The 12,193-nt window shown below is 42.8% G+C and overlaps 2 protein-coding genes across 2 annotated transcripts; one reads left to right on the forward strand and one right to left on the reverse strand.

Moving 5' to 3' along the window:
• Positions 1 to 265: 265 nt before the first annotated feature.
• LOC311059992 (double-strand break repair protein MRE11-like) lies at positions 266 to 2,406 on the reverse strand. Its single transcript, XM_084078119.1, has one exon. The coding sequence runs from the start codon at positions 2,325 to 2,327 to the stop codon at positions 273 to 275; it is 2,055 nt and encodes a 684-aa protein (XP_083934245.1). The 5' UTR covers positions 2,328 to 2,406; the 3' UTR covers positions 266 to 272.
• Positions 2,407 to 4,245: 1,839 nt separating this feature from the next.
• Positions 4,246 to 4,632, forward strand: LOC311060463 (NADH dehydrogenase [ubiquinone] 1 alpha subcomplex subunit 6-like; the record flags this gene model as incomplete). The annotated part of the gene is made up of 1 exon (XM_084078645.1): positions 4,246 to 4,632. One exon carries the CDS (start codon positions 4,246 to 4,248, stop codon positions 4,630 to 4,632), a length of 387 nt encoding a protein of 128 aa, XP_083934771.1.
• Between the last annotated feature and the right edge of the window lie 7,561 nt (positions 4,633 to 12,193).

Raw genomic sequence — 12,193 nt, forward strand, 5'->3', positions numbered from 1 at the left:
CAAAATTAGGTTCTACCGAGATTTGAACTTGGATCGCTGGATTCTGAGCCCCAGATTCAGAGCCCAGAGTGGTAACCATTACACCATAGAACCACTACACCCTTAACTAGAGTTATCTGTATATACATATTAAACCACAACCAGAGAGACGCATGCGCTCAGTCTATGACGTCTGTACTTCTTTTTTTTTTTTTTTGTGAAAAATAACCATTTATTTCCCATCAGAAAATGAGGGTCAGCTAATCAAAGCCATCAACAAATTGTATATGTGGTTATATCCGCGCACGACTTGTGGGACCTTTAAATGGATCATCCTCATCATCATCACTGTCATCAAATGCCACTCCTTTAAAGGACTGGCTCTGGCTCTGACTTCTGGAGGAGAATGAGGACGCTGTGGAGCTCTGGGCCGTTCTCGGAGTGGGTCGGGTGGCTTTCATTACGGGAAAAGACTCTTCATCAGAGTCATCAATGGTTATGTCGTCTCCTGCGGCCCGAGGCGGCCGTTGGGACGAAGCCTGGAATGCTTCCATGATGTCTCTGGTCTGTGTTGGGGCTGAGGATCTCTGGTTGCAGCCTCTACTGGCTGGCTTTGGTTCAGTGTCAGATGCACCTCTGCCCCTCCCACCACGGCTGCCCCTCCCTCTGCCTCGTGTAGGGGGAGGGGGTGGGGCCGAACCCTCATCGGAGTCCATCGCGATGTCCAGCCCTTCTGATATGTCCGCAGGCTCCTCCCCTCGCTCCAGACGGTGCGCCTTGGCTCGGTTCATAACCTCTTTGATTTCTTCCTCTTCCTGAGTTGTGTTTTTTTTGGAATCTCTGAACACTTGGATCTCTGTGTCGATATCTTGTTCAGAGTTGACTCCTCTGGCCCGTAGGTGTCGCTGCGTCTTGTCCAGCTGGAAGGCGATGAGCTCCTCAATGGCGTCCTTCTCGTCCTTGTCCACAAACTCCTGAACGGCCTTCCCCATGCCTTGCTCCGTAAGCAGGGAGAGCTGCACCTTCTTTTCAGCTGCCTCAAAGTATTGTTGGACAAGGTCCTCCACTCGTAGGCCCTCCACTGCACTGTACACCTGGCTGTAGTCAATGTTAGGCGATTCATCTTTGATGCCCTCCTTTTTTTCACGTTGTCTGAGGAAGCTGACGACATCTTTGGGGTTGGCCACATGGTCGACAAACTTCTGACTGAAACGAGATGTATTGAAGGTCTCGAACCCTCCACTGTAGTCCACTCTGAGGCGAATCAGAGGTTTCTCTGGAGTGAGAGGACTGCCCAGTCGGTCTCTTTCAGCTTCCTCTAGCATCTCCATCACCTTGGCTTGGCAGAAGTCCGCCACTTTCTTTGTGACCTGGGGAGTATCGGGAGTGAAAAGGTCTTGGTGGTCGGCCAACACCACGTCCTGGAAGAAGAGCTGACGCACTGTCTTCAGTGGAATCTTCTGCAGGTTCATCTTACGGCCCTTCACCCTGAGCAGCCCTATGTGTTTCTTGGCGGCCTCTCCAGGGGACAGGGACGTGGCCACGGTGCTGCCGGGCTGTGTGACGTAGAACAGCTTCTGTTCGTTCCGGGTGGGTTTGATCAGACACTCGTGTTCATGACCCCACACCACCAGGTCCAGGAAGTCATCCAGAAACTGCTCTGGGATGTGGTTAGTGGGACCATGTTTAGCTCTGTTCTGGTGGATGGTGAAGAGATTAAACCATTCGTCCTGGTCTTCTTTGGGTCGAAGCATCGTTACCTGGTTGTTGACAAACATTCTATATAGGCGCTCATCAGGGATGGAGCCAATCCCATATAAGGCCAGCTTGGTGCTGCCTTTCTGCATGAGGATGGGACTAATCTCTATCTTCTCCACTGAGTGGTTGCGTCCAAAGTGGTTGAGGAGGCCGCAAGAGCTGAGCACATCCAACGCACACAGACCTTCAGACCCAGACGGGTCGTCATGGTTTCCATGGACACTGAACACAGGGATGGAGATGTTAAGGTTCTCATCCTGATAGTTCACCCAGGGGAACTTGCTGTTGCTGAAGTTGACAGCCTGGTCACTGATGATGTTGAAGCGGATGGGAGACTCCCCCATGCAGTACTGTCTGAACGCACCGATGCAGGTGTTGAGACAGCGCCGGGACGGCTTGTTGTCATGGAACAGATCTCCTCCCAGTAGGATGAAATCCACCTCATGTGTTTTGGCACATTGTAGGATCTCCTCCATAGAGGGGTAACTGTCGTTGCCACGGATAGCATCCTTATCCAGGAAACCGAGATGAATGTCTGTGGCAATCAGGATCTTGAAGGTATCCTCATCATCTAAGGCTTCTGAGGACATGTTGAATGGAACAGACAGACTCTACACGGTGAACACTGGATGTCTCCCTCGTTTCCCTCGATAGACACAGAGCGTCCCTACCCACTGACCTGACGTCTGTACTTCTATGACGTCAATGAGTCATCTCCATATTTGGGGCAACGCCTGACTTCCAGTATACAATGAAAGCTGCGATCAATGAACGTGATTTTGACCAATCTGTTTGGTAGAGAACGGTAATAAACAACATGCCATAATGCAATGTTGCTATGCTTGTTATTAAAGTAAAAGGACAGACTGGTTTGCAGACTGTCATAAGGTTTGCACAACCCTAAGATAAACCTGATGAAGGTCTACAACACTGGTATTGACCCACAGTGGAGGAATGGCTGACAACACCGGCCTATGCCTTGTTTCCATTGGGGTCCTTTGTACTCAATTCATAGAGACATTAAATGTCAGACAGATATACACTACTATGCAGAACATCATAAAAACAGTTACACCCGTGAACATGAATTGATTGGTACAGTAGGAGGGTTTGATCTTTGAGCAGAACCAAAAACAACACACGTCTCCAAGTTCGTCTTACGTAAATTTATTACAGGAACAGGAATACTTCTGGAACATCCTACTACTATTCTTTTTATAATTGAAATGACCTCCAAAGGTTTGTCCGGGGTAAAAGTACGTACAATCGCTCCACTTGCCTCCAAACTTGCCACAGACTGGTGACCAGTGCTCTGGCTAATATTTAGGCTTCTTTCCCCGCCTTCAATGTATTTACATATTGTACAATTAATATAAAACTACATTTTAGCATTCTAGCCACAGCAGCTTTCCTTCTTCTTGGCCGCAGCAGCTTAATTTTTACAATCATATTGTGACATATATTATAAATTCCCACCCGCCTGTTTCTGGATAACCAGATCTACATAATTATATGTCTATTTATTGCCATATCGGCGGTTGTGGACGACAGCCTATAAACAGCCGACCGACGCTGGGCACCAAATTCCGAAAGGTCCTCGCCGATGTGCGTGTCAAATCTGAAGTAAGATGGTTCTTGAGGTACGTGAACTAAAGACACTCACACAGTGTATCGGGTAGCTATGGTTACCTAATATTGTTTATCGAGTAGTTGGAGGACATTGTGACATCATGGACAATCTATATTTGGCTGGCATAATGACGACACAAGCATGGAGGCAGCTCAGCATACAAGCACACCACACAGAGTTGCAAGAGACACCTTCACCTGCCTCTGACCCTGACCAGTGGAACCATAGAGCCTACTTCACCTTCATCACCCTCTGACCCTGTCCAGTGGAACCATAGAGCCTACTTCACCTTCATCACCCTCTGACCTCGACCAGTGGAACCATAGAGCCTACTTCACCTTCATCACCCTCTGACCCTGACCAGTGGAACCATAGAGCCTACTTCACCTTCATCACCCTCTGACCCTGACCAGTGGAACCATAGAGCCTACTTCACCTTCATCACCCTCTGACCCTGACCAGTGGAACCATAGAGCCTACTTCACCTTCAGCCCCCAACCTCAACCAGTGGAACCATAGAGCCTACTTCACTACTAGAGCAGTGATTATTTACCCTTTTTCATTTCAAGGTCTACCACTTTGACATTAAATAGGCTACAGACCCCCCATTATATAGGAAGCAGGGATCTGTATCTCTGGGACCCCAATCTCATTAAAGAAATCTTTAGCTGGGGGTCCCTTGACTTAATGTTGAGAAACAGTGTGCTAAAGCCTCCAATTGAAAGACGCTGGCAGTCAGACCACTAACCATTACTCAGACATCACAGGTTAAGTTCTTTGCGGGCCATTTCCAGGAAATTAACCTCCGTCGGACCAGAAGGACACTCGGACTGAACAACATTATACCTCCCTGAAAAGTACAAAGCGGGCAAATGGTTATGTCGTCCACAGCGGCGGCCCGAACGGCTGCAGGTGCTGTCACAGTTGTGAAACCGCTTTTTAGTCGGGACCTGGATGAAGCCAAGCGCAGGGTTCGGGACCTGTACCGGGCTTGGTACCGCGAGGTGCCCCATGCAGTGGCCAGGTTCCAGCTGGACATCACTCCACGCCAGGGAAGAGACAAAGTAAGAGAGATGTTCAACAGGAACAAGCATGTCACCGACCTGCGTGCGATCGACCTGTTGGTCATCAAGGGCAAGATGGAACTCCAGGAGACCATCAGCGTATGGAAGCAGAAGACCCACGTCATGCGGTATTTCCACGAGTCCGAGGCCCCTCGCCCTGCAGACTTCCTGTCCAAATTCTACCATGGTCACGACCCATGAGCATAAATATCATTCATTCATCCCTCCCTCTCTCCCCCTCTCTATCTCTCTCTCTCTCTCTCTCTCTCTCTCTCTCTCTCTCTCTCTCTCTCTCTCTCTCTCTACTACAATATATAAATACTCTGTTACAAGTATAATTCCAGTATTCACAATGTAAAAAGTTAAGGACAAAAGTATTGGCTTCAAAATACTTAAAGTAATAAAAGAAAAAGTATTTTGTAGAATGTCCCATTTCACAAGTTCAAAATGTATGCAAATCTTTTGAAAATAGCAGATCAACAAGCTCGCAATGCGTCGCATCGTGAGGCATTTTTAGCTTTATCGGCTATTTTCAAATGGCCGAAATATATATAGGGCTGAAGTGGTTAATGTATGTTTTGTGATAAGTTCCACTACAATAATTGTAGTGGAGTAAAACTACAGTGGAGTAAAAAGTACAATATTTGCCTTTGAGATGTAGTGGAGAAGTATAAGTACAGGAAATTACTGAAATACTCCAGTAAAGTAAAAAATACCTCAACATTTTACTTAACGACACGTTGTGAGCTTGTAGATCGGCTATTTTAAAACATTGTAGTACTTTTACATCTTATTAAGACAAACCGGAGTTAAACTTTGTTTTTATTTTTATGAAAAAACGTATAGTTACAGTATGTTCGAGAACTCTGTGGAGAGTGAAGGTAGGATTCTGCTCTATATATAAGTTCAGATCTTTTCCCCATATCCTAAAGTATCATCTACATAAACAGAAATCTTGTGTTCCAAATTCCCAGCAAATGTACCATCAATGTTGCAGTTTAACCGGACTGATTGGGCAAAAGATTGCTAGCGCAAACGAGAGTGGGGATAAGGGCCACCACACCCTTGCATAGAAACTCTCATTTCTATAAATTCATCTTTTTGGAAAGAAGATGAAAGAAGACAACGTTTGTTGTCGGTGAAGCATAATGTTTTGATGGCCTACAATTGATAAATTTGAAGCCAAGATAAAAATGTGCTAGATGGAGAGTAGAAAACTCCAATCAGAACTAATTTTCAACTTTCAACAATGAAAGGCCAAAGTATGTCTTTCACAGCAAATGACTAGAGACCTTTTAATATTAAACTTTTTTAAGGGACTTTTTTTGTTGTTATATGAATAATTCATAATGCCATTGTCTGAGAAACAGTATTCATTTAGACGACTGTGAGTCAGTTTGCACAGAGGATGGTTGTGGTTGGTGGGTGGCTATTGTCCTTCTTCTTAGGACTGGAAATTCAGTACTGGAATTTATTTATTTATTCTTGAGAATTTTGTTCAGATCCCTAAATGTATCGGAATATACAGTATACCTCCACAGAAAGCAACTGTTTTCTGTCAAAACAAATAAACAGGTTCATAGGTTCATACGGTTCTTCCCCTGTTTAAAACGTTCTTCTGTTTTACTGTTAAAAATTAATATTGAAAAGTAGAGATTTGATATCTTGCCATTCCAGATTGTGCATTCTGGTTTTATTTTCAGCGCCGTATATCCCAGGTATTGAATATTCTGTGCCAATATGCAGTCATTCCCCTATCTCGCTTCCCCAGTCTCTTGGTGCAGCGCTCTCCTCTCTTCCAACGGTTGGGACCGAAACTCCATCGCTCTCTCTCTCTGCTTCTAACACCTTCCCTCTCAGCTGCTTCTTTCACTTTACTCTTTCCTCCCACCCCCATCCCCCCGTTTGAGATTTAAAGAAACCCCCCAAAGCCGAAAACATATTGTCGAGTCTCACAGACGAATCCCCTCAACACCGACTAGAGATGCTGATGCAGACGCACAAACAGTCACATAGGACGGCCCGGTGGAGAGAAAAAACAAAGGAATGCATTTTATCATTGGGCTGCAAGTTGTGATGCCTCAGCATAGCTCATATGTGTGATTCACTGATTCTTGCTCTGTCTCCCTCTCTCTCTCTCTCTTTCCCTCCATCTCTCTCTCCGTCTCTATCTCTCCCTCATCAGCCCCAGCGCTCCCTGGCGTCTCCTTTACCTGGTTATTGGAGACCCTTAACAATGCGCTCCGAGACAACGAGGCGTTGGGAGGAGGACCAGACGAAGGGGAAGTAGGAATGCAATAATGTGGGGTGAGGCAATTTATGTATAACTCGCAAATTACACCTTCAGGTGGCATTATGAAAATAGAATCTGTGTATGTGGTGCATGTGCACTGGGCCCCTGTGCTACTGAAGCATGTGCACCGGAGAAATAATTTGACTTCAAGTACAGCAGAGACACTTGAATTGTTTTTGAGGAGTTGAGATATCACTGGCTCATCTGATTAAAGGGTATGGGTATGGGATGTGAGTCGTTGATCCTGGCTAGAGAGTGGTACTGTATGCAGCCCCTCTCACACGAACCACAATTTTTTACCAAAGGGTCTAAAGCAGGGGTCTTCACCAGGGGGTCCGGGACCCCTAGGGGGTCCGCAGAGTTACTACAGGGGGTCTGCCAAATCTTTTTGTGATGGGATTCTTTTTTACATCAACCACTTGAACCCTAGCATCCCTATTCTGAGGGGAACATTAGCCGAAAATAGCCGATCTACAAGCTCACAACGCCTCGCAGAGATGGGAAAAAGAACAGACTAAGTAAAGAGTGAAAGTTTATTAAGTATTGACGGTTGTTAAATGTCTGAAAATACACAGTAACATGAATCCAACATCTATGAAAAGCTTTAATCTGCGACTCAATTTTATGCAATATATAGTGGGGGTCCCTGCTTCATCTCTCGCTCAGCTAGGGGGTCCTTACCTGAAAAACGTTGAAGACCCCTGGTCTAAAGGCTCCCGCTGAACGTCTGTAGGCCTACTGCAGCCCCTGCATGAACGTATATGTCTTTCTGGGGTTCCGGTTACATTATCTCGCTAACACTAAGTTAAAACTTAGCATAAATGACTTTATGCTAAGTCAAGACTTACACAATACTAACATTAAAGCTGTTCCTACACACAACTTAGTTTTAACCTATCTCTAAGTCACCGTAATATTTACGGTCCTTAGGCAGCACTAAACGTCTAATTACAATGGCAGACCACTTTGACTTCAACGGCGAATTAATTGAATATAAAGAGTGACCCCATCCTCGCCAACGTACTTTGCGAGATAGATTACATTCATTGGATATTTATGACGAAGGAAATAATTCAACATAGTCAATGCTGGGGGATAAAACGTTATTGCCACGATATGGGAGAGAACGTGTGAGTGATCCCACGTGGTCAGTCTGGCAATGCCAGGCTAATAAAACACATTTAGTTTTATAATTCAACATAACAGTTAATGGCACATACCGCTGCTTTTTCAGGCAATGGTTCTGGAATATCATTGTCACGTGAGTACGTCTCTCTTTGCTCTGTATTTACAGGTGAAACTAGTGTTCAATGGATCGGATGACTTTCATAATATTACTTCACGAACGTCAAGAATAGAAAAAATCCATTGACCAGATCTGTAGGTGGGACACTGGAGTAACCAGAGTTGATTTTGACAGCATTTAGTTTTAGTCATAGTCTTTTGAATAACATTCTGTTTAGTTTTAGTCATATGTTTACTTTTAGTCTAGTTATAGTCAACTAAATATCATAAGATTATAGTCGACTAAATCTACAGTTGATTTAGTCGACTAAAATGTATGTTGGCGGTGCCTTGATGGCGTCGTAATGGCTGATTTTACACTTGGTTGCATGCTGAAAATAGCCGATCTACAAGGGCACAAGCGTTGTGAGCTTGTAGATCTGCTATTTTCAGCATGACTTGTCTTTTAGTTCTACTGGATCTCTTCTCCACTAGTCCCTCCCTAACATTTTAGTCTAGTTTTTATCTGTTGACAAAATTGTCAATATATTTAGTCATAGTTTTAGTCATCGTAGCTTAGTTTTTATTTCGTTTTTATTTCGTTTTCGTCAGTGAAAAAAGGTAGTGGACGAACATTTTTCGTTTCAGTTTTAGTCGACGAAATCAACACTGGGAGTAACTAAAAGAAATTTCCGTTCAGTCGAATATTTTATTTTCTGGCCAAAAGGTGTATTTTAGACGGAAGGTGGGGGGCTGAGAGTGTTCGCACCGAGGAGAGTATTTTTTCAACACCTTAAAACCGTCTTTGTTTTGGTGAGTAGCGAAAGTGTATTCTTTATTTTTTACTAAAGTCGAGAGACTGCGCTACCGGTGGTATGAAAAGAATGCCCGAAGATTCACATACTGTAGCGTTAACACATTGACTGCCAGAACTATTTTCACTTTTCATTGTTATTCATGCCAGAGATTTTTCAATGGGAAAAAAAAAGTACTCAGGAGCCGAGATACAAAATTTTAAAGTTTTAAGTTAACAAGGAAGTGGATGAGAGTAAAGATCTTCGAAAATTCATATCTCCTTGGTCTTTGGGTCAAAAAAGAAAAAAAAAAAGTAAAAAAAAAAGAAATTTGAATTTTTTTTTTTTTAATATTTTTTTGCTAATATCGAATTAATTCGATCTTGGCAGGCAAGTGATGATAAGCTAATATCGAATTAATTCGATCTAGGCAGTCAATAAGAAGAACTCCTAATGCTATGGACCAGAGCTAAAGGCAAGGCAAGTGTCTTTGTATTGCACATTTGTATTGCATATTTCAATACATTCAAAGTACATAAAACATTAAGCATTAAGACATCAAGACATCAAGACATAGAGCAAAATAAACACATTATACAAGGACATTTGAATACAATAAAAAATGAAAAAGAAAAGAAGTATAAATAATAGTTAAATTACATTGCAGAAGAATGATTAAAAAGCCTCAATAAAAGGCAGTGGCAGCCAGAAAGGTTCGTACGGTAGCTTTGATTTAAAAAGAACTGACACAGCACAAAAAACAAGGATATGCGGTTATGTATTCACCGTGTGAGAGTTTTAGAAGACCTCTTTTCTCTGGGAGTTTGAACCAGATCCTGTATGTGTGGTGCATAATAAATGTAACGCTTGTTTCTCCACCTTTTAGTTCTGATTCTGGGGACAGAAAAGCAGACCATCTTCTCAGATGACCTGAGAGGTCTGGATGGTTCATGATGTATAGTACAAATAGGGCAGTCACGATTACACATTTAAGTTGACGATTAATCGTCACACAAATAATTGCGATTAACGATTTAACCCTTTAAGACCTGGAACGCATAAGGATAAAGGATAATTCCTTTTAACAGGTCGTTCATGAAAGTCCTTGCGGTCTTGTTTCCAATGATCATCATCTGTGTCACTTTTTGATTTGAGCTAAAAAAAAGTATTATTTTACACTTTGGGCTATTCAAAAATAGCAGATCTACAAGCTCATAGCGCGGCACCGAGTGCCGCGCTATGAGCTTGTAGATCTGCTATTTTTGAAAAATCGAGAAAATGTGTGCAAATCTTTGAATATGTATATTTTTAAAGCAAACATTTTTAACTCAAATCTTCGCTTCTAGGGGGTCCCTGGAACAAAATATTTTGAGATGGTGGTCTGCGACCAAATACATATCATTTTGGGTGGTCCTTGGCATGAAAATGTTTGAGCACCACTGATATACAGTAGAAACATACGTTTTACAGAAAACTGTTGGGATTTAGATGACATTTGTAGAATTGGCTTCAGGTCTTAATGTAATAATTGTAAGAAACAAGCAGGTGCGCTCCCTCTGGATACCTTTTTGTTTAGGCAGTGGGTGCTCAGCTAAAACTAAGTTAAACCACCGAAGTGGTACTCCAAAATAAAAGATCAAGACAGGCTCAGATGCACATTTCTTCTATTTATTGAGAACGCTTTTCTGCCTCAGCCTTCCTCAGAGCAGATTAAAAAGTGACAATGGGGGTGTACGCCCCTCTTTTTAAAGCATAAATGTCATCGTCCCCAACCGGTGTAAGGAGGAGGTCCTTGCTTGACAATCGGCTCACAAACAATGAAGCAGTTCACAATTCAATTATTGGACCATACCATAGTCCCCTGGTGATCAGTGATGGAAGAAGTACTCACAGGTTTTACTTAAGTAAAAGTATCAATACTGCCATGTAGATATAGTCTGTTACAAGTGGAAGTCCCGTATTCAGAAATGTACTTGAGTAAAAGTACAACGGTACAGTATTGGCTTCAAAATATACTTAAAGTACCACAAGTAAAAGTAGTCTTTGTGAAGAAAATATTTTCCTCTGACATAGCGGGGTAGAAGTAAAAGCATTGAAAATTGTAAATACTGAAAAAAGTAGAAATACCTTAAGTACAGTACTTGAGCACATGTACTTAGTTACTTTACACCACTACTGCTGCTGCTACGGTTATGTAAATTTGTGTCGTCTGTATAACTATGGTAATACATTTAGTCGATTTCCATAATCTCAGTCAGCGGGAGCATGTACGGTATAGATGTTGAAAAGAAGAACTCTGCATGTCATTTCTTCTGCTCAGATGTGTAATAACCTATAGACTCAAAGTAGTCCCTGGCCTTTATGTATGATTGAAAACAGTTTAGTACTGTGCCAAGAAAAGTCCCATCCACTTTTCCAGTCTGTCTTGTATTTATGTTCTCGTCAACTGTGTCGAATGCAGCACTCGGAGTCGGAACACTGATATCTAGTAGCCTAAAACATTTTTTTGACAGCAAATTTTGATTTAGTTTTAGTCATAGTCTTTTGAATAAAATTCCATTTAGTTTTAGTCATATTTTAGTCATCTGAAATGTTTTTGTCTAGTTTTAGTCGACTAAATATCATAAGATTATAGTCGACTAAATCTGCGGTTGATTTAGTCGACTAAAATGCATTTTGGCGGTGGCTTGGTGGCGTCGTAATGGCTGATTTTACACTCGGTTGAATGCTGAAAATAGCCGATCTGCAAGCTCACAACGCGTCGCAGCGCGACGCGTTGTGAGCTTGTAGATCTGCTATTTTCAGAGCGCAACATCCGAGCACAACCGTATACGTACGTGACATAAAATGACTTGTCTTTTAGTTCTACTGGATCTCTTCTCCACTAGTCCCTCGCTAACATTTTAGTCTAGTTTTTATTTGTTGACGAAATTGTCAATATATTTAGTCTTAGTTTTAGTCGTCATAGCTTAGTTTTTATTTAGTTTTCGTCAGTGAAAAAAAGGTTAGTCGACCAACATTTTTCGTCATAGTTTTAGTCGACGAAATCGACACAGGCCTAAAAACAAAGAACACCATGCACTGTCTGTGTTTAAGTGCATGTCATTGAAGACTAGCTAACTTATATTATACATAGGGTGGCAGTGGCTCAGGGGTAGAGTGGCCGGGTAGAGTGAACTAGAAAACCGCAAGGTTCCCAGTGCGATCCCGGGCTGGGGCGCTCCCCTAGAGTTAGTGTCAAAGTGTCCTTGAGCAAGACGCTGAACCCCTAATTGCTCCCGATGAGCAGGTTGGTGCCTTGCACGGTTTCCTCCGCCATCGGTGTATGAATGTGTGTGTGAATGGGTTAATGGCACAATCAATGTAAAGCGCTTTGGATAAAAGCGCTATTTACCATTTACCATAGTCGTGGGGCAATAGAATTGAGAAACTCACCAGTTACAAACTAACA

The sequence above is a fragment of the Gymnoscopelus microlampas genome, assembly GCF_963454915.1.
Source record: "Gymnoscopelus microlampas genome assembly, chromosome: 14".
Lineage (NCBI taxonomy): Eukaryota > Metazoa > Chordata > Actinopteri > Myctophiformes > Myctophidae > Gymnoscopelus > Gymnoscopelus microlampas.